General features: G+C 37.0%; 1 protein-coding gene across 1 annotated transcript in view; it reads left to right on the plus strand.

Moving 5' to 3' along the window:
- The window catches only part of arhgap10 (Rho GTPase activating protein 10), a 95,977-nt gene that overhangs the window by 31,599 nt on the left and 40,235 nt on the right, over window positions 1-24,143 (plus strand). The window contains exons 7-17 of the mRNA XM_033968437.2: window positions 449-553; window positions 1,902-2,031; window positions 3,930-4,036; window positions 4,117-4,211; window positions 7,038-7,119; window positions 7,826-7,868; window positions 7,946-8,014; window positions 9,523-9,597; window positions 16,642-16,726; window positions 19,437-19,495; window positions 23,767-23,872. Of these exons, the coding sequence (XP_033824328.1) occupies window positions 449-553; window positions 1,902-2,031; window positions 3,930-4,036; window positions 4,117-4,211; window positions 7,038-7,119; window positions 7,826-7,868; window positions 7,946-8,014; window positions 9,523-9,597; window positions 16,642-16,726; window positions 19,437-19,495; window positions 23,767-23,872 (956 nt within the window). The remainder of the gene's footprint in view (window positions 1-448; window positions 554-1,901; window positions 2,032-3,929; window positions 4,037-4,116; window positions 4,212-7,037; window positions 7,120-7,825; window positions 7,869-7,945; window positions 8,015-9,522; window positions 9,598-16,641; window positions 16,727-19,436; window positions 19,496-23,766; window positions 23,873-24,143) is intronic.

Below are 24,143 nucleotides of genomic sequence, written 5' to 3' on the forward strand. Positions count from 1 at the left end.
AGAATTAGGTACAGTGCCTTCAGACACTAATCAATACTAAAACTAATATCGAAACTAGATGTCATTTGAACAAGTCACATTCACAGGACAGAAATGAACGTTTCCAGAATATCTTTAGAATGATCTTGAGCTCTATCTTTATAAGTATAAGACACATAGACTAGTATACACCCATGGAGCACTATGAACCTACTGGACGACTGAGGGATTACACAGATATAAGGCCACATGATGAAATTATAGAATGTACTATTATTTAATGTTGAAAATGACGTTCTGTTGTCTGGTTTTGGAATCTGTATCCATTTTATTACTTTGAATCAAAACTGAATTTGAAATGTTCCACTGTACTGTACACTGTAACTGTAATAAAATTGAAGCATTTGTTTTATAGCATTTAGTTTCTCTTTTATTTCGGGTGTATCATTCTTTGTGTCTTGTTCTGCAGATGCTGGCCTTCTTTCAAACGGTCTTCACATTTTACCACCAAGGCTTTGAGCTTGCTAAGGACTTTGACCATTATAAACGAGAACTGCAAATAAATATTCAAAATGTAAGAAAACACAGAAACCTTATAATGCCTTATAATGTTAAGCCTAGTGCTATAGTCCTTCAAAGTATACACAAGTATGACACAAAATGTAATCTAATCTGCAATTAGCTATTTTCACTGGGTTTGCACATTGCAACAATCAACAAATTCAGCAACTCCTCTCATTTTTGGACTACTACATGTGCCATGATTGAATGTATAAAAATGGCCTCCAAATATCAAAAGATATATATGATATGTATTTAATTGTAAGTTTATTTAATGACATGTATGGGTAACACCTTATTTAGTCATAATAAAGAATGAATAAAGATTTAATTCATAATGAATAAGTAGTGTATTAAAACGGACCTATTATGCAACATTGAGAGGAGCCAGCTGATGTGGCTCAGGCATCTGTCCCGGGGGCCTCCTGGCCACTTCCCGGGGGAGGTGTTCCAGGCATGTTCTACTGGGAAGAGGCCCTGGGGAAGACCCAGGACACGGTACGAATATGTCCCTCCAGTGTGTCCTGGGAACGCCTCGGGATGCCCTCGGAAGAGCTGGAGGAAGTGTGTGTGTGGAGAGGAAAGTCTGTTTAGACTGCAGCCTCTGTGACCTGGCCCCAGATAAGCAGAAGAAAATGCATGGACTTTTACAGCTTTAACCATGTTATAGTTGTTCCCCTTCTCATTTACCCTCTTAGTTTTATTTAGTGTGATTTGTGCGTATTTGAGTAATCTTTATACTCCTGTACTCAACGTGTCATTGAGGTGCAGCTGTCCATAGAATAGGCAGACAACTTTGCGGCTCTTTGTTGTGTTGACGTTTACGCTAACGTCAGCTCTCATTGGGGACTGCAGTTTTCTAATGCAGAAGTCAGCAGACTTGTTTCTCTTATTAAGTTGTTTTAGATGAATATTGCAATTTAAAATGTCCAAATTATAACATAATGAACCACAGGTGTTGTAGATTATAACTATATAGCAGACTTGAGCACAGTATGTCTTCTTTAAGAATGAATCAGGCTTAGTAACTACTAATTAATACCCAAACCCCTTAATTAAGTAGTTACTAAGCCTGAATCATTCTCAATAAACTATTAGTCATCATTATGAATGAAGTCTTTCTTCATGCTCTTTTCAGTAAATATTGTAGTTATTATAAAGTGTTGCCCCTGTGTATCTATTTATATACAATTTTAAAAGTGAAAAGTAAGTTGTAATAGTTATTATGTACTCTTGAATACATATTATAAGGTGTCCATTGTGTTTAAATGCATACACATGTCTCTATATTCATGACTTATGATTAGACTCTGATAAACAAAGCTTGTTTGTGTGACTCTGAACCGTGTCCTCTCCCTCAGACGAGAAGTCGCTTTGAGGGAACCAGGTCAGAGGTGTATGAACTGATGAAGAGGATCAGGGAGGCCCCACAGGAGTACAGACAGACCAGTCCCATCAGCTGTGAAGGCTACCTCTATGTGCAGGAGAAACGTAAGCCACTTTTATATAGTACACATGTGAATAACAGCTCTTGCACCTATGTATTTATTAATATTGACATGAGTGAGATTTTACAGAATAAGCTTTTCAAATAGGACTGGGCAATGTGGTGATTAAAACTGAAACATGGTCTCTGCATGTGACAATCTGCTATTTTGATCACATTATCATATTGTGATTCACCATTTTCTACATTCAGTGTAGCTCTCTGCTCAGACACTTTTCCGACCCACTTCTCCAACTGGTCAATCTCTGTATGGCTTTGAGTGAGGGACACTGACGTCTGAGCTTTCAGAAAAAGCAGATTACTTTATTTCCCTCTTAAAGGCAATAGAAAAAAAGTGTGCATGAATTGTTATAAAATCGAAATTGTGTCCTGCCTCCAAGAAAATGATGGTATTATGGTCATTTTTTGACATATCGCCCACCTCTAAAATATATAAAAATAAATGCCTTAAATGTATGCATAGTATTTCATGTTGATTAAATATGTATTTTGGGTATATTTGATTAGAAATACAACATTGTAAACTAACAGAGGTGAGTAGAGTAGTCAAGAATTGTACTCAAGTAAGAGAAACATTCATAACTTCAAAGTAATATTACTCAAATACAAAGCGGTGGTCCAAGAAAGTATTTGGGAAAACTACCACTCATGTAAGAGTAACTTACCTGTTGGGATGTAACATCTGATTCATAATTTATAAGTTAAGCTTTTAAGTTAATGTAATTTGATGGACAAAACATTAAATAATGCACAAAATCAGGTATTTTCAAAGGATAAACACACAAAAAATAAAAATAATAATATCTGAAGGAAAGATACAAGAAACACAAATTTTCAAATAATTTAATATTGTCAACATAAAGCTTTTGTAACTTGTAGTCTTACCCAGAGTGGGAAGAGTAACCAAAACTTTTACTCAAGTAAGAGTTCTGTTACTTCAGTAAAAGTCTGCTGCTTGAAAAGTATGTTGCTAGAACTCAAGTATATGAGTAAATGTGAGTACTACCCACCTCTATAAACTAACCACTGTTTACTTTACCTGTAAAACAAGCAGATATTGCTGATACTTTTATATTAGTTTCAAAGTGTATTGAAGTAAATAGATTAGAAGAGGAAGAGTGGCTAAGTCTTTAGCAGTGGATATGCTGTGGTTGCAGAGTCATTCTGCTGAACCATCATGTGGACGCTGACTCTCTAACCTGCCCTGCTAGTTAGTCAGCAAACTGTGTGACAATAAACACCCCTACACAAATCTGATTTTCACACTGCTTTGTTTGAATGTGTCATAGAACTCAGGAGAACACATGATTCCTGAAGATACATTTGTGTATCAATTCATTTAGATTTGATTAAGATTAAATTATTATTGCCTGGCACAAAAACACAGCTAAAAATGATATTCAAATTGTCTTTGTGACAGTTAGGGGCCAAAGTCAAAATGGTTTGCCACATCCTGGTTTTGCAATATAATACTGAACCACATATACTAAAAGTACCATCAAATAGGGAAATGCAGCTATTGGAAAAATATTATAGTGGAACTAAACACTAAGTAGTGGTGTAAGATTAAATACTTTTAATGATGATGTTTTATATATGAAATCTTCTCATGGGTTTCAGGCAAATGATACTTCCCTGATTTGAAGGATTTTGTGAGGACATTTCCCCATTCAAGGCATACAATATTTTGTTTTGAATTGTGTTATTACTATAACAACAGAGGAACATGCCAAAACATTCAAATTAGGAAGAAACCCTTGAATACTGGTCATTCACATGTATCTGTGAGCTCTTTACAGTTGTTTTTTTCTCGCTCTTTATAGTAATTTATGTCTGTATTTTCAACCTATATAAATGATATAACTCTTGTATTTTTTAATAGGGCCGCCTCCGTTCGGGTCAAGCTGGGTCAAACGCTACTGCACATTTGTCAAAGAGCAGAAGATCCTACACATGGTGACATTTGACCACAGATCTGGAGGGAAAATTGTAAGTCAGGGCCTTGTCTACTTATGTTTATAATCCATGTTTTTCAGACGTCTCAATGAATTGACACTTCTTCTTTTTAGGGCGAGACTGAATCCATCACCTTGAAATCCTGTGTACGCAAAACCACAGACATGCTGGACAGGAGGTTCTGTCTAGAGCTGGATATTACAGACAGGTAAATTACACAGGTGGAAAGACTACCAGAAAAATACTCAAGCATCAATACTGTTTTTAGTAGGGCTGGGCAATCAATCAAAATCATTTGATTCAGTTGTGTTTTTAATTTACGACCCCTGACTTTCTTACTTGGAAACAATTAAAGATGTAATTGAAGGCAGTTCACTGTTTCTTAGTTATAGGATATGATGAGATTGAAAAGAGCTTCCCCTGTTTGAAAGCCTGGCAGTCCCTGTAATCCCCAAGGATAATGCCAGTAAATTTACTGTGTGAAAATTTTCAAAGTAGAGGCAAACCTGAATTTGCACTTCAACAATCCAACAGCCCATAGGCACAGAGGCACGCAAGCTTTTGCACCTGCTGAATGCTTTTATTTACATCAGTTTTACAGCAAATGCACACTTTCCATTAGTGAATCACATGCTACACGCCCACAAATTGCAGAAGCTGTTTTTCAGTTCATACTTGCAGTTTAGCGCATGGATTGATAACTGAGGCCCATAGTTGTTTTTTTTAAAAGGAGCTAAATCAGACAATAGTAGGAATGATCAGACCTATTATAGAACAAAAAAGTTAATTTTACTATTTGTAAATGAATACAATGAATTTCATAGATTAAAAAAGGTTGCTATATTAAAAATATTAGAATATACAGTTTTGCGGGGCATTCCTAACATCTCTGGTAAATCACCACTTGAACATTGTCAAACTCAGGGATGACTTTGCATGTCACATGAACACTTGACCTTTCAGTGACACAGTTCCTTAGGACAATGAGTCTGGTCTAAACAAAATACCACGGCTCTGTTTGTTGTAGCAGCAGACATGCCCCTAGCCTCATTGTGTTAGTGTTTACCATACCGTTCTGATTTTTGCATTGAGCAAATCAGAACTACTCTTACATATTGAGTTTTGAGGGATTGGTCACACTTGTAGTCAGAGGTCGGTAGAGTAACCAAACATTGTACTCGAGTAAACATATTTTAAAACAAAATTATTCAAGTGAAAGTACAAAGTAGAAGTCAAAGACATTGCTCAAGTAAGAGTGAAAAACTCTTTAGGGAAGCTACTCTACTAGGCAGGTTTATTTGTACAGCACAGTTTGTAAACAAAGTAATTCAAAGTACTTTACAGAATAAGAAAACATTCACTTCACAATACAACAAATCAAAACATAAATAATCATCATAAAATTAGCCCTGTCTCACATCTTCATGAGGAGTGTTCCAGGTTTTAGCTTCATAAAACTGAAACACTGATTCTCCATGTTTAGTCCTGTCTCTAGGCATCAGCAGGAGGCCGGTCCCTGAAGGCCTCAGAGTGTGAGATGGTTCATATGGCAGTAAAATGTCAGAGATGTACTTTGGTGCTGGTCCATGGAGAGACTTGTTCACAAGCAGAGCTGCTTTAAAGTCTATTCTCTGAGCCACAGGAGCCAGAGACCTGAGCACCGGACACATGTGTGAAGTACTTGCTGGTTCTAGTCAGGTTCTGAGCAGTGCTTGTTATGTCTGAAATAATCTGAGAGAGCAATATCGACCTCACTGACATCTGAAATATTTACTCCTTTTGTAATTTATGAAAAAGTGACTTGTGAATTTGAGTGAGTACTATCCACAACGCCTTAACTCCTCCTGGCCCCTTCTCTGTATTCATAGACGTGTCATAGCCCAGATTTAGAATGGATATTTGAGATGTCACATCCCTCATTCTAACCATGATTTCTTAAGGCAATAGGCATTGAGTCACGCTAGCAACTGCTCACACCAAACCAGCTTTACTGACTGCTGGCATAGTGAAATTCACAATATGCCAGCAGATTCAAATTTTGTTTAAAGTCATATTAAAATAGGCAGAAAATGTAATGTTTTGTTGTAGATTGTATTAGATGTTACCACTTTGTATTGGAATGTAAGCTGTCCACCAGTATGGAAAATGTTTGTATTTTTTATTTTTTCCTCAGGTTCTAATTGACCAGTTGAGTCCAAAAGATTTCCTAAAAACATTGTAAGATGCCCAGTTTGTATTATTATCTAAAGAAAACTATATCAAATTGTCCATTACACAGTTGAGAAGTCTAAGTAGTTGTTACGTAGCACACCAACAAACTATTTCTGTGATGTGGTCATTTCACATGTTACCCAGTGCATTTTATATACTGTAGTTATTTATACATCAGTGTTTACCCATTAACACAGGAGACCAAGGTTGGCCCCACATAGTCTAAAATAAACTAGACTATATATTGGCATAACACAATTAAACTAAAGAGACTACACTAGGATAAAATGTCTGCTTAAAATTAAATATAGGCAAATGAAACATAGACAGTAAGTGACATTTATACTCCACAAACTGAATGAGATGAAATTAAAAATAATTTATGCCACCCTATCTTAACAAAATTAAGAGGAAACGGTGATATATTCTCATCCATCAATATTTTCGTGATATTTCATCAACTGTTTGAGCTGCAAATCATGACGGCTACTATAATTTCCTTCATAAACAACTAAATATTTTGCCTTATTCTGCATAAAACCTGTTAAGTTTACATCTGTACAAAATGATCAGAAATACATGTAATTTATTATATTGGATCCGCTCAAAATGTCTTTTAATGGAACAGTCTGTTTAAAAAGGATTTACTGGTATTATCTTGCATTACTTCAATCTTAAACAGTGGCATAAAGTAGTTTCAATATTATCGTTTTCCCCAATATTTCTCTGTAGTGCTTTGAAATTTATTATCGTGACCGGTTTAAGTTCAGCCCAAATTTCAGTACAAATCATTCAAATACTGCCTGTGTGTGTATTTTCCCAGACCAGGAACAGTGCTGACAGTACAAGCTCTATCGGAGGACGACCAGAAGTTTTGGATGCAGGCGATGGGTGGGAAAGAGCCTGTGAGTCATGTTTACTTGTGTTACAACATCTTCCAGAACACTCACACTTCTCTACACGCAATGTGCTGACTTCCTTTTAAATAATATAAACAATATGGAGAAATGTCAAAATGTAACCATCTATGAATTTAAATATAAAACGTAATTTAAAAGGGGGTTATGATGCAAAATCTATTTATTTAAAGATCTTAGATGTCGATCTCTCCTGGGCCCTATTCAATCCCTCCTTCCTGCAGCTTTCCATAAATATACAAGCGCAGGACAACAACAACTTCACAAACCTGATGCAATGTGCAGTAGTTTCATCAGCCAAACAATATAACACGGTAAAAAGCTAAAAAAAAAATAAAAATAAAAAAAATTAATTTTGCATAATTCACCCTCTTTAAGATTATTCCTTCCCACTTATCCTTTATTATTATTATTATTATTATTATTATTATTATTATTATTATTATTATTATTATTATTATTATATTTTATTATTTTTATTTTTATTTTTTTAGTTTTTTTATTTATTTATTTATTTATCCTTTATTATTCCTTCCCACTTACCCTACTTCCCCCTATACAGTGAATTTTAGTCATTGAAACATTAATACTAGAATACACAGACACAAATATGGGGAACTATCAAAATGAAGCTGCACTCATACGGTAAATTGCTTTTGTGGATTTCAACTTGACATGTATTTATTCTTAACAGACCGGGCATTATCTAGGAAGAACTTATTCAAAAGAAAGAGGAAGTAAGTAGCAGCTGCAACTTATGTATTTTTGTAATGACATTTGCCACATTGTGATTTATATTGCAAAATCTTTTCAGTTGACGCACAGCTGGATGACGTGGGCTTGACTTTCGTGAAGAACTCCATTAACGCCATAGAAAAGAGAGGTGAGTAGTAACTAAACACACTGTATGGTTTGACCTGTGATGGCATGGTTTGAACACTAGAGGGCAAACTTGCTTCAACATTGACAGGGCAGTGATCCACAAAGTTCTAGCTGTTTCCAGTGTTTCTTAAAGTGTATAGTTTATATATAGTGTTGGTAAAATTAGGCCTGTCATGACACATTTTAAGGGAACTGTATGTAAGATTTTTATTTAAAATGTTATCAATTTGACCCATCCCCAGATATGAGTTAAACATGTTCAGATATAGGTTTTACAACAACAACTGTTTTTGTTTTTTAGTTTGTACTCTGTATTTTGAACAGGGCACCCATGAAAAGGAGAGTCTGAGTGCTCTCATTGGGCTGTCCATGTATAAATAAAGATACATTTAAAAATAAAATCTAATCAGAAAACAGCATGAGCCTCACATGAGTCTCACATTTGCGTTTCCAGTTTTAATGCTGAAAACCTAAAAGGACTCGTTCTGATCTGAATCCTCACTATTTTCACATGAGCTTTTATCCGTGTTAAAATGCCGTTACCTTCTCGAAACATCACTGGAGTTGTGTTTTGTTTCATTCACACAGAACTGAGTAATCCTGCTTTATTATGCTGCCTGCATTCCCAAAGCTCAAAATGATCTGTTCCACCTTGTAATGCCATTAAGTGATAGATTTAAGGTTAACAGCTATTTTAGCCTCAATTGAACTGCTTCACTCTACAATACTATAGAATAACCTTAAGTTGTTGCCGTTGGAGTAAAGAACTTTCAATAAGGGTAAAAGGCAAGGCAAGTTTATTTGTATTGCACAATTCGTATACAAGGTAATTCAAAGTGCTTTACAGAATAAGAAAGACATTAAAATCACAATGTTTTGAGCCTGGATTTAAACATTGTCAAAGTAGAGGCCTGTCTCACATCCTCAGAAAGACTGTTCTAGGTTTTAGCTGCACAAAACTGAAACACTGATTCTCCATGTTTAGTCCTGACTGTGTGCACCAGCAGGAGGCCGGTCCCTGAACATGTTAGATATGAAAAACAATAGCTATAACTTTAAACTTCCTGTACTATCACTTAATGACATCACAAGAGGAGAGTTGTCTATTTGAGAAAAGGACACAGCCTAAATGTGTAGGATTTATGTGTTTAACATGCATTAATGAAACAAAAACAACAAAAATAATGCAATATACACCGTTTAAAGGGCACTATATTTTTACAGAAAATGTCACAATAAATGTTAATGCTTCATACTCCTTTATGCCATCAACACATTAACAAGAAACATTTTTAAATATACAGTATTTTTAATAGTAATGAGCTGCAACAAAAAAGAAAACAAAAAGTGGTTACAGCATCAACCATACATCTTATCACATTGTCAAAATATGTACACATAATGGATATTGATGCCCAAATCTAGTTTTCCTTTTAACATTTTTAAAGATAAGTTGAGATCATGACAGGCCTAAGTAAGATTTATTTTAATGTTTTTCTCTTTTTCAAGGCATCAATGACCAAGGCTTGTACAGAGTGGTCGGGGTCAGCTCCAAGGTCCAGAAGCTTCTCTCACTTATGATAGGTAAATCCTTTTCAAATTGTATTGTATACCTGCTGTTCTGTTTTTAGTGTTTTAACATGCTTTTTAGACACAGTTAAAACGGACACAAAATTTTGCCACAATCAAAATGTTATGAAATATACAAAATGACCTGAAATACAGGCTAAAAAACGGAATTAAAATTCTTGTTCTTGTTTCTAACACATTTAAATTTTAGTTCAGCAGCTTTTGTAAATATTTATTTATTCATTGGCTAACTTTATTCATAACCCGTGGCTTAGTATTTTGAAAGATGGGACATTAATTTCAAGTGTTTTAAAGATCAAATTGTAAGCTTTTTTGAACTGAAATGTTATGTATTTTTTCCCTACCATTTGACTGTATACACTTTATTGTTCAGCACTTTCAGACCCACAACAACTAACGACAGCCATGTCTTCTTTAAAGTGTAACTAAACACTTTCTTTTTTTTTTTTAGGTGTTTAGTCCCACTTTAAATATTGTCAGTTTACTCCGTCAGACCCCTCCTCTTCAGTCCTGATCCCTCTCTATGTCCCCTCTCCCCTCTCTCCTTAGCTGGTCGTGTCCTTTGTTCTTAGCCTCCTGCGCGCTCCCTGGTTTCCTCCCGTCTCCCACAGACACTAGCTCACTTACAGCGGTGTGTTTTGAATCTCAACAAAGTCCCGTCTATGTGCCTGCCCAACTTTATCCTCCGCCAAATATTTCCAGCCTCGCTTATAATCTGCAGAATCATGCTGGGAACTTCATTAACACTCAGAGTACTGTTCGCAGGCTCGGGTGTTGTAGGCACACTTCAATCTGCAAATGTAATACCTTTTACCTTTGTGAGAATTTCTTCAAGAGCACAATGTCTTTAACACTGTATTCTAAACAACTGGAAAATGCAGCACTTTTGAAAATACATGCTGAGGTTGCTCGAGGTAGCTAGTACTCTTAGTTGAGTGACTTTCCAACTAAATGGTACTAATTGTTCATGTGGATAATACAATTTCTTTTCACTTTGAAGGATTTCTTTATTGTAATTTCTCTCACGGACTTTTCTTTTTCAGAAGATATTTTTTTAGGGACAAGTCTCGAGTACTCGTCCACCATCCCAAATGTCAGAGGATTGATTCCGTCTCTAACGTTCTGCCATTGGGTCTTTAAGAGACTTTACCCACCGTGCCTAGTATGAATGTGGTGTGTGGGTGTGTGAGTGGTGGTTGGAGAGCGTGCTGATGGAGATTGGCACCCTCGCTTCGATCAGTCTGGCCCAGGACGGTTGTGGCTACAAATTAGAAGCTTACCACCACCAAGTGAATGAATATTGACTAAACTGTGGGGCTTTGAGAGGCTGTGTTACAAGTAAGGGATTAGTAATGTAAGTAATAACATATTTAGTTTAGTTAGGCCCCTCAGATGTCAAGTTGCTGAAAATTATTTGTAAAAAGCACATTATTTTGAATCATTTCTGTTTTATTACATCGCTATTAAAATGTCAGGTCAATGAATCACTTCTGGAGTAGTATTCTCCATCAACTACTTTCAAGCTGAAGAGTAGCATTCCCACATAATTAAAATCATTTGAACCACCACGAGTAACAATACTATTACTCGAGTAAAACTTTCAGCTAGTCTACCACCTCTGCTCGCTCGTAGCAGTTCAAGGTGCGTGGGAGAAGAAGCGTTTTAAAGTGACCCGAGAAATCCCTCCCAATCCTCCTCCTCCTCCTCTTCTTCCTCTTCTATCTGGTCTCACCCACTGACATGGCTGTGGTCCAATGCAAGAGGACAGACTGATACTAAACACTAGGCACAGGGACCCATCATGTTACAGTGCAAACAAAGGAAGCCGCGCTGATTAAATGTCAGGCCATAATACTGCGCACCAGGAAGTAGCAGCTCCACTGTGACCCTCGTAGGTTGTGTGAGGTCCCATACACGCTGAGTTTGTGGATTCACTTCATAAAGACGGAATTAGACCCGTTGCATTGTGGGATATTTCATTCATTAAGTTTATATAGAAAAGACGAATCATTTAATAATAAGCATACTTTTTGTGTATTGTACTAAACCGTAGAAGTTTACAAGTTTTTATTCCAATTTATATTTAAAATGTAGTTGTTTTTTACTTTATTTTATATTATATAGTGTTAGTTTGATTGTGTGTGACTTTAGAACAGTAGCTTAGTGGGTGGAGTGTTTGTCCACTGATTCAAAGGTTGGCAGTTCAAATCTCGCTTTCAACAAACATCATTGGTAGAGCAGTCATATCCACTGATCCACAAGTTGGCGGTGCGATTCCAGCTCCCACAGATAAATGGTGTTGTTGTGTTTTGGGCAAGACACTTAATCCACGTCACCCCCTGTGTCTGTGTACACTGTTGTATAAATGTGTGTGTGAATGTGGTTTTTAAATACAATTTATTTTCACCAATTGTGCAATTTCTCTTTAATATTGATGTTCATTTTACAGTGCTCATTTTTAAATGTCAGTTACTACAACAATAGCTGTAATTTTCCAAAGTGTGATTATCCAAATGCAACCCTTTAAATTGCGATATTTAGTTTAGGGACCACAGATCATGGCTACCAGAAAAATACAGACCAAAAGCTAAACACAAGTGCTTAATTACAGCTTTTTGGGAAATTGAATGTGTTATTGTAGTTTTAGGCTGCATTCACACGCTTAAACAAAGCTGGGACCGAACCTAGGACTAAATCTGGACTAAACCAGGACTTGAAACTAGGACTAGAACAGGACCAAACAGAGTTCACATCAGGACTAAACTGGGCTTAAGGCAGGACAAGTATGAAGTCTGTACTGAAGACTGTGTATTTAGATAATTGTAATGGCTTCTGTTCAAGGTCATCTCATCATAGAAGCCTAAAATCTCTCTTCTCAAATGTCTCTGCTTCTCGTGGGTCTCTGTTTGTAAAATCAATGGCAAATGCAAACGCTTACTGACACAAACTTATTACATTTCTATGAAGTATTAGCACATTGCATATTTGGATCACCATTTTACCTTTGATTATTTTGAAATTTCAGTTTAGTTTTTGACAAGGCTCTCTGCTTTCACAAACTACTACACATTGCATCAGGTTTGTGACGTTGTACTATATCGTTTTGTATCCTGGTTTTGTATATTTATGGATAATTGCCTTACGGGTGCATGGGTGATGTAGGCTTGTGGGTTAAGCTTTGGATAGGCCCGCACTGCTAATCATAAGGACGTTTCAAATAGGGTCTGGTAGAGATCATTAAATTACTCAAACATGCATTGATGACATATAAAACTTCTTCAGGCATGTTTTTGATGAGGGAACAACCTTGTAACATGTAGCAAGCTCCACGCTCCCCTTCTTTAACATTAGCTGGGAAATCCAATTAAGAAACATGCTCTGTCTCCTGTGAACCTCAAATCTTTTTTTAATGACATTTTTATATAGAATCTGTCCGAGTGAGGTAAATTTACAATGTGGTGCGTAGTTCCTGTATATGTATTTCCTTTGATTACTCATTCCATCTGTTGGCGTATCAGTGTAGCGGAATCGGTAATTAAAATAAGAAAATCATTTACTAAGGGGGAAAAAATGAAATAATAATGATAAAATAAAAGAGAAAGAAAACGGTGGATAGATTACTAAATAGAAGAAAATACTAAAGAGAGGAAACGACTGAAATGAAGATTAGATTGTGGTTTCTCTGTCCCCATCTACACTTCCCTATTACTTGTTTTACACATTTGCGTCAGTATATTGCAGAAAGGTTTCATGTACAATGGAACCGCTACTGTGACCCATTAATTACACAACATACTTTTTCTAAATGGATTTACTTTGGATTTACTATTTCTTGTCGCCAACTATCGTGCATTGGAGGTGTTTTATGTTTCCATTTAAGTAGAATTAAGCATTTAGCTAGCAGTGTGGTAAAGGTAATGACGCGCTTAGAAATTGGTGACATGTATGAGGTTATATATAGAGCTGTCAGGGGGCTAGCATTTACAGTGAATTGAAGGACCTAGAGTTGCAAAGATGTTAGACCAGTATTCATTAGGCGAGGTAATTCAAGTTTATTTGTATAGCACAGTTTGTACACGAAGTAATTCAAAGCGCTTTACAGAATAAGAACATTATAATCACAATACAAAGAAATCAAAACATAAATAATCATCATACTATTAACATTAAAAGAGAAGGGTGCAGAATAAAAACCTTTCAGTCATATGTACAGCTAAAGAGAACAGTTTTCAGCCTGGATTTAAACATTGTCTCTGGGCACCAGCAGAAGGCCGGTCCCTGAAGTCCTCAGAGTGTGAGATGGTTCATGTGGCTCTAACATGTTGGAGATGTTCTTTGGTGCTGGTCCATGGAGAGACTTGTTCACAAGCAGAGCTGCTTTAAAGTCTATTCTCTGAGCCACAGGAGCCAGAGACCTGAGCACAGGACGCATGTGTGAAGTACTTCCTGGTTCTAGTTAGGACCTGAGCAGCAGTGTTCTGGATGTACTGCAGTTGTCTTAAAGCTCGTTTGGAGAGGTCAGTGAGAAGGATGTTACAGTAGTCTAACCGAAATGCATGGATAAGTCTCTCTAAGTCTAGTTTTGACAGTATATCTTTGATTTTTGCTGTTTTTAGATGGTAAAAAGCTGCAGATGTTACTGATTTGATGTGGCTGTTAAAGTTCAAGCATCAGGCATGTCCAAAACATGTGCACAGTATATGGTCTGCTCTAGAATTCTTGCATCTAGGGCAGGCATCTTACACCTCTGAGTGTCTTTGTGCTAGCTTGCTGTTGGTAAGGTGAGCTCTGTATAGCACCTTAAATTGCATTAAAGCATGTCTAGCGCAGGTCGATGAGCTGTGTAAAAGTCTCTTTATTTCATCCCATTGGCTGTCAGAGATTATAGTTGTAAAATCATGTTCCCATTTTATTTAAAGCTAATGGTTGGATCTGAGATAAAAGGGTTTATTTTGGAGTAGATAAGCGAAGTCAAGTGTTTCTCGCGCCATTGTAAATTAATTAACAGATCAATTCGTGCTTCAGGTGGGCGGTTGGGGTAGCGAGGGAACTGTTTTTAAATAAAATGGCGACTTTACAGGTAACGAAAAAGATGATTATTTGGAAGAATTAATTTAGTACGCAGGGATTTGAAAGAGGCAAAGATCTTTTAATGTGCAGAGGCTGTTTTCTGACCACGTCGCAAATGCTTGGTCAGAGTCAGGTTGAAATAGATGGTTATTTAAAATGAGGATCTGGAGAGAGGCTTTGCTTAAGTCCAAATGATTTCTGAATTGGTTCCAGATTTTAATTGTATGTGTGACTACTGAATTGTATGAAATATTACACAGTTTGATTGATGATGGCTGGACTCAGACCACAGAACACAGAACAGGATGATGACGCTGTCTCAGCTTGAAGACTTGGTAAGCTGGGGTCAGCAGATGTATAGCTTGTTCAGTATATAATTTTGCTGACATTTAATGCCCAATAATAATGACGAAAATTTGGAAGTGCCAGGACTCTAGATGATTTTGGAAGCTGTAGTATTGCTCTTCTGACATGAGGTGGTTTATAGACCCATATAAAGCTGTCTACATGTTTGTCTAAAATTTGGAAGAAAGTTTTGTAATATAAATTGGTGTATGTTGGAACAAATATAGAAACTTTGCAATGAGACATTTTGTTTAAGTTGACTCCTCCTGCAGTTGAACGAGGGAATGTATTCCATCTGGCACAGTCTGCAACAAACTTTGAACCCCTTATTGACCAATGTAAAGCTAACATTTTAAAGTCGTTCGTAATGAAAACGCAGAAATATTTAAAACCTCCTTCAGCAGCTTTAAAGGGTAGCAAATCTGTACCCTGAAATTGTACCAAATTGGTTGAAAATTGAGAAGATAGAGGGAATGGAGGTCATTTTTTTTTAATCTGGGCTTGATCGGCTCGGTCACATTCATGCACGGACTTGCCCAAGAGTGGTCCTAACACTTCCAGTAAAAGCTCAGGGAAGAAGGCTGTTGGTCGTGGTGCCTCGATGGATTCAGGCAAGTCCGTGATTCTGATGTTATTGCACAGAGATTGTGATTTTAAGTCCAGCACTTTGGCCTGAAGTTTGGTGTTGCTTTCAGTTGGCGTAGTGCACGTGTTTTCAAGAGCTAGCAGTCTTGTCTCATAATCGTTAGCAGAGGCTTTGAAGGAGGTTATTTTCATCCCGTGATCTTACACCTTACTTTCAATGAGATGCGGTTTATTTTCCAGTTTTGAGATGGAGGTCTTAAACTCCACGGATAAGGCTGCTCAATGTTTCTCCAGCAGATCAACGAGCCTAGACGTGTTTATGTCAGTGCCGGCTGTAACTTCTGTTGAGTCCGCATTATCTCTCATCATCCCTCTTCATCTTGTTGGAGTGGCCATGTCGTTTTAGTTTCCCCCTAAAATGTACAGTCAAGGGTGTGTTATGTCGGTTTTTAAGTTTTAGTTTTTACGGGAGTGAGACTGGCAGGGTATTGAGTCCTTCCTATGAACTTCAGTCTTTCACCTCACTACTTCTTATTGGATCCAAGCACTTTCAGCTCGCCTTGTTATTCATCTGAGGTTACTTAACTTTGCGACTATCCCCCCCTTCTCTGTTCAAGCACAACACAGCCCTCCGGTCCCCATGGAGACACTCAAATAGTAAGGGATTAATTAAAGTTGTAATGAGTAGAGAAGCAACACAAGCTGTAACTTCCGTCAAAAGTCCGCTGGGGCCCAACGTGAAACCCCCAGGCTGGTCGCACTGCTTTTGTCCTCATCTGGATAATTACAAGTTACATATTTATATTACATGTTTGGACTTTCTAGGATGACACTTGTGAATTATAATAATGGAATGTTATTGTCATTTTCCCATTGTGAGCCAAATAAAGGTTTGGCTTAGCTTAATGAAAGTAAGTGTTGATAATGAGGCCTTTGAATATCTGGTCAATGCCCAATCTGAAGTCCATATTAAAATATGTTTTAAACATGTGATTTTCATGTTTCTGATTCAGTATGTATTTTGTGTCACTTATACAGATGAGAAGAGCAACGATGTGGATCTGGCTGCAAGTGAGGACTGGGACGTAAAAACAATAACTAGTGCATTAAAGCTTTATCTAAGGTAAGCAGTGTTCTGAACCTAAATATAAATCCTGAATATGTACTAATCTGGTAAAGTTACTCTTTCATTTGGTGATATTCAGATGACATTATTTTTCCCTCCCTCCTCTAATCAACAATAAATAAATACATAACAACACGTTTTAACACCATAATATAATGCAACTAAATATACTTAAATATTCAAGATACAGTACTTTGATGGCACCAAAATGCAAAATACATTTTAAGGCAGGTACTCGGTATTCTGTGAATAATTAAATTTAGACACACTATCAGCAAAAACTTTGGGTAGACATGTTTCTTGTTTATTTTCATGATTATTTTCATTATGGATTCTCCCTGAAGGCATCAAAACTATGAATGGACACATTTGGAATGTAATAAACAAAAAATAAACTCAAAACAACTCAAACTTGTTTTATATTTTATATTGTTAATAATAGCCACCCCTTACTTTGAACCTGCTTTGTACTTTTGGCATTTCTTGACCCTGTCAATGCACAGCTGTGAAGTGAAAACCATTTCAAGAAGCTCAGTGAGAGCCAAGGCCAGGGTTGGCAGCACTGTCGACAAAGCAGAGGGTGGCTACCTTGAGGATCTGAATATAAAATATAAACAATTTTCAGTTGAGTTATTTCACTTTTTTTCTATGCTACATAATTCAGTATATGCTGCTTCATATATTTATCTAAATGTAGAAAGTAGTAACATGAAGGGAAAAAAATGAGAGGGTTTATCCAAACTTTTGACTGATATGAAATATCAGAAATATGTCACTTTGTAATGCACATTTATAAATGAATGAAGGGAACTTTGCAATGACACTTGAACTACTGACTAAATAGTCAGTAGTTCAAATTATTGTTAGCACGATTTTAGAGTATGAACAAATGCAATTGCAAGGAAAGGTGTTGTTTTTTCACATATTATATCAAAATTAGACCTTAATATATTTTGTTAGCTTTTAGTGATGGAAATTAGCTTTAAAATGATTCTGAGGCATAATGGAAATAATTCTATTCTATTCTATTCTATTCTATTGCTCAAAAAACTGTGTCTGCCTCTCCACAGATCTGACCTGTATCTTTGCTATGTGGTGTCACCTGCTTGTTTTCATGGAGATCAGTTTAATGCAGTATTGTTAAACATTTAAACAAAGCCTATAACATCTCCATGTAGACAAGCAGGTGGCGGACCCTTCACTGGAAAACATACATATTTCATCTTTAAACTAAATATAAATCAAATATTTTCATCATCTTTCTATTTGATGCCGTAATTTATCATGTTCATTTATGAGGCTATAATATTTTGCCTCCTAATGACCAAGTTATTCTAATGTCTGTAATATTAGCTCGAGTCTGTTCACTTTTAAATCTAAAATATGGTGATCTCTGTAAATTACTCAGACATTTGAGGCATGTGATAACGGTTGAGATGAAGTTTACTTTTATCTTGACTGGCAAAGCAGCATTCCTTCCAGCTAATTAACAAGTGCTAATGTATGCTAGCACACTGGGGTGACAAACCTTAGAATGATTTTAAAGGTAATGAGGGCATAAGGTTAGTAAGTGAATAACATAAAGTGAAATAAACTAAGAAAATTTGATGCTGCATTTGCAAAGAATATAGGCAGTGATTGCAAGAAGTTGTTTACGTACTCTTAACATTTGTAAAATGGTGTGTCATAAGGTGATGAATGTGTTTTATTTTGAATACAATTCCAAAAACTACTAATCCAGTAGGCCGCTAAGCTCAAGGCCGTTATTATTATTACTATAAAGCATGTCCTTTTCTGATGTGTGCACATTGTCAGAGAAATATATTAACAAACAAATAGGTGTGTAGACATGTTCAGCTGCCATTTTAACTAGTCTGGTTCAACTTTTCTGCATCTTATAGCATCAAAATATGTGGAATATGCATGTTTTTTTCTCAGGTTCAATCAGGTGGGATGTTTTTCACAATATTTCACATTTCTCCCATTTATTTACACTTGCATGCAGTATGTGCACTATCTGTCAACTTAACAGGGCAATATTTGATGATGTTGTGTATTGCAAAATCTATATAAGTCCACTTCAGTTAGAAAAGAAATTAAGAGACTAAACAAGGCTAAACCAGGATTTAAAGCAACCATTTGTACCCTGTTGTATTCTCACATATCACCACTAGATGCTATCTGTGCTACTGCTGTTTGATACTGTGCCAGATTTGGTCTGACAGAAGAAAACTGGCAACAAAAAACATGCAGATGGTAGCTTTAAGGAAAATCATATTTGAAATCTGCCTTTTTTACATTATATTTTCAATGAACAGTAAATTATGCAACATATTCCTGAAATATTGATTGTAAAGTTACATTAAGTGATCTATAATGCAGCCATATCATTATATGTCCATACATTGTGTAAATTGTCTATTACATTGTATTGTTCCTATCCACTGCCAGTCTTATGTTTCCTCTGAGGCTCAGAGCTTTTGGCTTGTGTCCAGTACCTTCAGATGAACTTGGTTATCACTGCGCATACACCGTCTAATTCTCTCCGCCGTCCCTGCCGCATTAATCATTCCAGTGTGAGCAGACCCTATAAAAAAGCGCTATTTCTGTCCCCCTTTGCTAACTTGAACTCTCCTTCTCCCTCCTCCCTCCTCCCTTCTCCCTCCATCCTCCTCTTGTTTCTTTCTTTGTTGTCTTCCTTCCTTAGGAGCCTACCCGAGCCACTGATGACCTATGGACTGTACAAAGAGTTCATCAACCCCGCAAGTAAGTTTGAACACTGCTCGTATTTGTATTCTGAATGTAAACAGAATTGCTTTGTGTTGGCGTCATTTAAAAAAACTATAGCCACAAAAAAAACAAAAAAAAAACAGAGGCCCACTCATCGCAAATAGGAGTTAAAGTCATTTCAGGAGATATATAATTTGGGTTTTTGCCACATTTTTAATCCGTTTAACATGACATTAATTTGCCCTAAATTATAGGCTTAATTACACCATTGTGAGGACAGTACTAGTAGTAGTAATGGAATTTTTCACGCTGGTCCCAAGAGTAGAGTTTTTTTTATGGAAAAACAAGAAGCATATTCATAAATATAATCTACGAATAAACAAGATCTTGCATAGTTTTGGCAAACGCTAACTTGACTGACTTCATGTGCATTCTGCCAGGGAGTGGGTGGAAAACATTAGCAGAGACTTTTTAACAGCTTAATGTATGGAGCATTTGACGAGCTAACACTGTCTAATTGCAACAAACCAATGATCAGATACAGAGGAGAGCTACGGGCGGATGACATTAATCGTCTGTGTGATTAGCCAGAATTGCTCAGATAACAAATATACAGATAACTGCTTTTTGAATATTTTTCTACTATGGCCCCCTACTGGATAAATGAGAAATTGCATTGACATTATTTTCATGAAACTGCATTTTTTCCCATGCATATATATAAGCAGCTCTTGAGGTCAAAATAAGTCCTCTCTACTGTTTGCATCTGATTATAAAGACTGAATATCCAAGAATCAGGAGGTGTGCTGTTAACATGCTAGTTGTTTTTAGCATTACAGTGATGGCAAAACTCCGCTCTGGCTTCTGAAAGTTGTGAACTCATAATTAGGATGCTCATAAAGCGCAAGATAAGTGAGGAATAGCTTTGGACCACTGCAAACTGCTTAAAATGAACTAGTTCTGTTTTTCACTTTTTCAAGACCATGAAAATCAGATGTAGCACCTTTAACTTTCAGCACCTTCACACTTGGTCTTAACTGGAACTAAACATTTTTCTAGACCAGGACTAACCAAGTATTAGAAGAAGGCCAAGTCTAGTTTACATCAGGACTAAACTGGACTCAAACCTGGAACAAAAAATGTCCAAGTTGTATTGACACGTTGTATGTAGTAGAATAGGTAACACTTTACTTTAGTACACAGTAATTGCGTTGTAATAAGGCAGTTATAGGCAAATAGGACACACCTGTGAGTCTATAGTGTCATGGCAATATCATTTTAGCTCTAAACCAAGCCCAATACAACGGCCCTATATTACCAAGAAGTATTTCCTGGTAATGACATGGAAAAAAACATGGCTGCCAAATCCATTATTACAGTTACCATGTTACTTCCTTTCTGTTACTCTGCCCTAACGTAAAGTGCAAGCATAAAATACATAGCAAAAGTATTTATGTATAGATATGATGTTGGGGATTATGGTAATGCTTTTTAACATTGCATATATTTATAGGTCTACCCTAGCTGTCAGACAGCCACACAGCAAAATGCCACAGTTTGTTTACAGGTTCCCCCCTCGACAGCAACTGCTATTTTTGCCTGTAACTTTTTACCCCACTACTGCTATATTGCGTTTTGCTCATTTAAATAATAAAATAAAAAACGTGAATAACAGAGCTAGTTGAGCGGCTTCTGTTAAGGTAATGCTAACAACAACTAGAATGCTAAGGGTTCCAATGTGATTATCTGACAATAGTTAGATGCAGATAGTACATAGTAGACTTATTGTGACATTAAGAGCTACTTATATAAAATTTGTATATTGGGGCAAGACAAATTTTGCTCAAATACATGGAATAAATTGGTTACAGTACCTTTAACCATGTGCTAAACCTACTGATGAAGTTTGTACTACTGCTATCCTACAATTGGTGATGTGAACAGTGATATGAACAACAAAAATACTACATAGGCCTGTCACAATAAATACTATATCAACTTATCAGTTAATAAATGATAGAACAGTACTTTTGGGGGGTCTGTACTTATGGGTAGGTACTTTTTATTTGCACAAGCAGGGAACTTCTTGTGTTTTTGTGGGGGTTTTTTAGTACTGTGATAAGATTTTAGCTGCAAATAATTAATTATATGACTCATTATAGATACATTGAGCTGTTTATTTGTTGCAGCTCATGCTTTTTAACAATATGGTACATTTAGAAAAGTGTTTACCTCGGTTTATCAGGCTTTAGGATTAATGTGTAAAAATGTGTTAAATTAGTTTGAATATTATCGTTTATCGTCTAGTTTGTTCAGCAATATATCACACTTCAAAATTTGTTGTCATGACAGGCCTAATATCACACCTCTTTAAATATTTTTATTTTTTTTTACGGCTAACACTTCAATACGCTAAATAATTACACACATTTTCTTAACATTTACTGCAATACTTAACTTCCATATTGTTAAAAATTATTATTTACCGATAGTGAAACAACTGGACCTAACACCCCAAAGCAAATGAGATATAGTCTGGGTAAATAACTATAATCCTACTAATCGTTGCGTTGGCTTTATTTACGTTGGCCCAAAACCCATATTATATAACACTGAACCAATATGACATTAACCTGGAGCTAAAAGGTGTAACCCCCAACCCCCCTCCTCCACCCCTCTTCTTATATTCACCCTCCTCCGCTCATTTATGCATCAAATGTGTTTAAAGCCAGCCAAACCGCGAATCGCATTACAACAACAAGTGCTATTATGGGACGAGGTTGACATTTTTATCGGGCGCTCGCAATGCCCTCCTAACGAGAGGAGGGGAATGGATTAGCAATGAATATGATTTTGACGGGTGACAGGCTCCACACTTGTCTGCATCCTGGCCGTTCCCATAGTAATGATTTTGGGTGAGCGTCTGTTTGTGCGTGTGGGCGGTCAGATGCCCATGTGTGAGCAAATGTTTAAGAGATGATCCGGGGGGGTATAAGACAACCCTTTTCCACGGCACCGTCGATAAAATAAAGCTTGCAGCAGCACACCGAGCCTCGTGCCAAAACTCAGGGAGGCTAAAAGACCCTGTATCAACATCGCCCTTCCTTCTTCTTCGTCTTCTTAGCTTTTGCAGAGCTGTGGGGGGATGTGATGTGGTGGAGAGTTTTAAATCTGGCTTTGAATCATCATTTGCATTCTTAACTTGGGTTGATAGATTTGAATATATCTGTGTTTTAATCTTATTCTGATGCTGTCTATATCGTTAAAGTGTTTTTCTCATGTTTTTGTAATTATTATTTCATTTGATGGGATAGCACTTTATCATATTTTTGCATCAGTTAAGGAGACAGTTTGTGGAAAATAGTTGAGAAGAAAAGTGAAAAATACAGGAAGCTGCGCTGAGTTGTAAAACAGAATCCCTTAGTGTTTCTCGTCAGCAAATCTTAACTATTGTGTAAATTAGACAAGTTTCATCTCTTGTTGACATTGTGGTTGCTAGGTCACAGTTATGGAATTGACTCTACGTATGTCATAACTGCTGCTCGTGTCCAACCAGGAACTAAAATTATAAACATCACCAAAATGATCAATATAGGGAAAACAAGACTTTTTGTTTTAGTGACATATGTGGTCTAACTAATCATATACATGTCTGTTTTTGAGTGCGCTATATAAATAAACTTTGACCTTCGACCCTGACCTTGGTGTCGCTGCTGATGGCTGTGCCTGTGTAGGACTGTACCGGAGCTAAAAGGGTATTATTACGTACAAATGGCAAAATAACTGGGGTCTAATATCTTAAAATATCTAATGGATTTCAATGCTTATATTTTATGAATTCATATATCAAAAGTAGAGAAATTCCAGCACTCTTTCTTACTTGCAAAGGTTGAGCATTATCATTATCATCTTGCCGATAATGGCCGTTGGTATGTGGCGCGCTAGCTGCTACGTGTTGCTTCTGGGGGAGTCAGCTCTTTACGGCCCCACATTTGTTAGAAAATTCTGAAAAGATGGCTCATTTTGCATCTCACATGTTCTACCAACGTAATTACAAATAGAGAATTGATGATTTTATCTTTGCTAATCATCAGTTTCATGTTTTGCGAATTGCCCCCAGCTCAAAACCTCAGATTCTAGCATAATTTCACCAGGAGTGTAAAAATCCCAAACGTGTATTGAATAACACTTTCACCACCGCAGCTCCTTTCCAGATCTAGGCTGCGTTGGCTGGCTCTGTGCCACTAGCAGAGCGCTGGGCTTTCTCCTTGTTGTCTAATGCCGGTGCTTGTTGTGCGTTTGAACAGAGGGCGGGAGTCCGGAGTCTCGCATCCAAGCCGTCCACTGCCTGGTCCACAAACTGCCCGAGAAAAATCGACTAGTCCTGGGGCTCCTCATGAAGCATCTGGCCAAGTGAGTGTTTGGGGTCGAAGTTTAGGCCCTCCTCCTCCTCTTCCTCCTCCTCCTCCTCCGCCTCCTGTCTGTCTCCTCATTCACACTCCACATGCTTTCTCTCTCTCTCCTTTTTTCGCTCTCTCTCTCCTCTCTTTCCTCTCTCTCTCCCTCCCACTCTCCGCACTCCTCCATCCCTGCTGTCAGTCCATATCTTCTCAGCTCTTCTCAGACACTGGTGAGCAGCTCGCACTCAAAGCTTCTCAGATTTTTGATTGTCAGGGTTCCCACG

Source organism: Periophthalmus magnuspinnatus, chromosome 1 (genome assembly GCF_009829125.3).
Source record: "Periophthalmus magnuspinnatus isolate fPerMag1 chromosome 1, fPerMag1.2.pri, whole genome shotgun sequence".
NCBI classification, from domain to species: domain Eukaryota; kingdom Metazoa; phylum Chordata; class Actinopteri; order Gobiiformes; family Gobiidae; genus Periophthalmus; species Periophthalmus magnuspinnatus.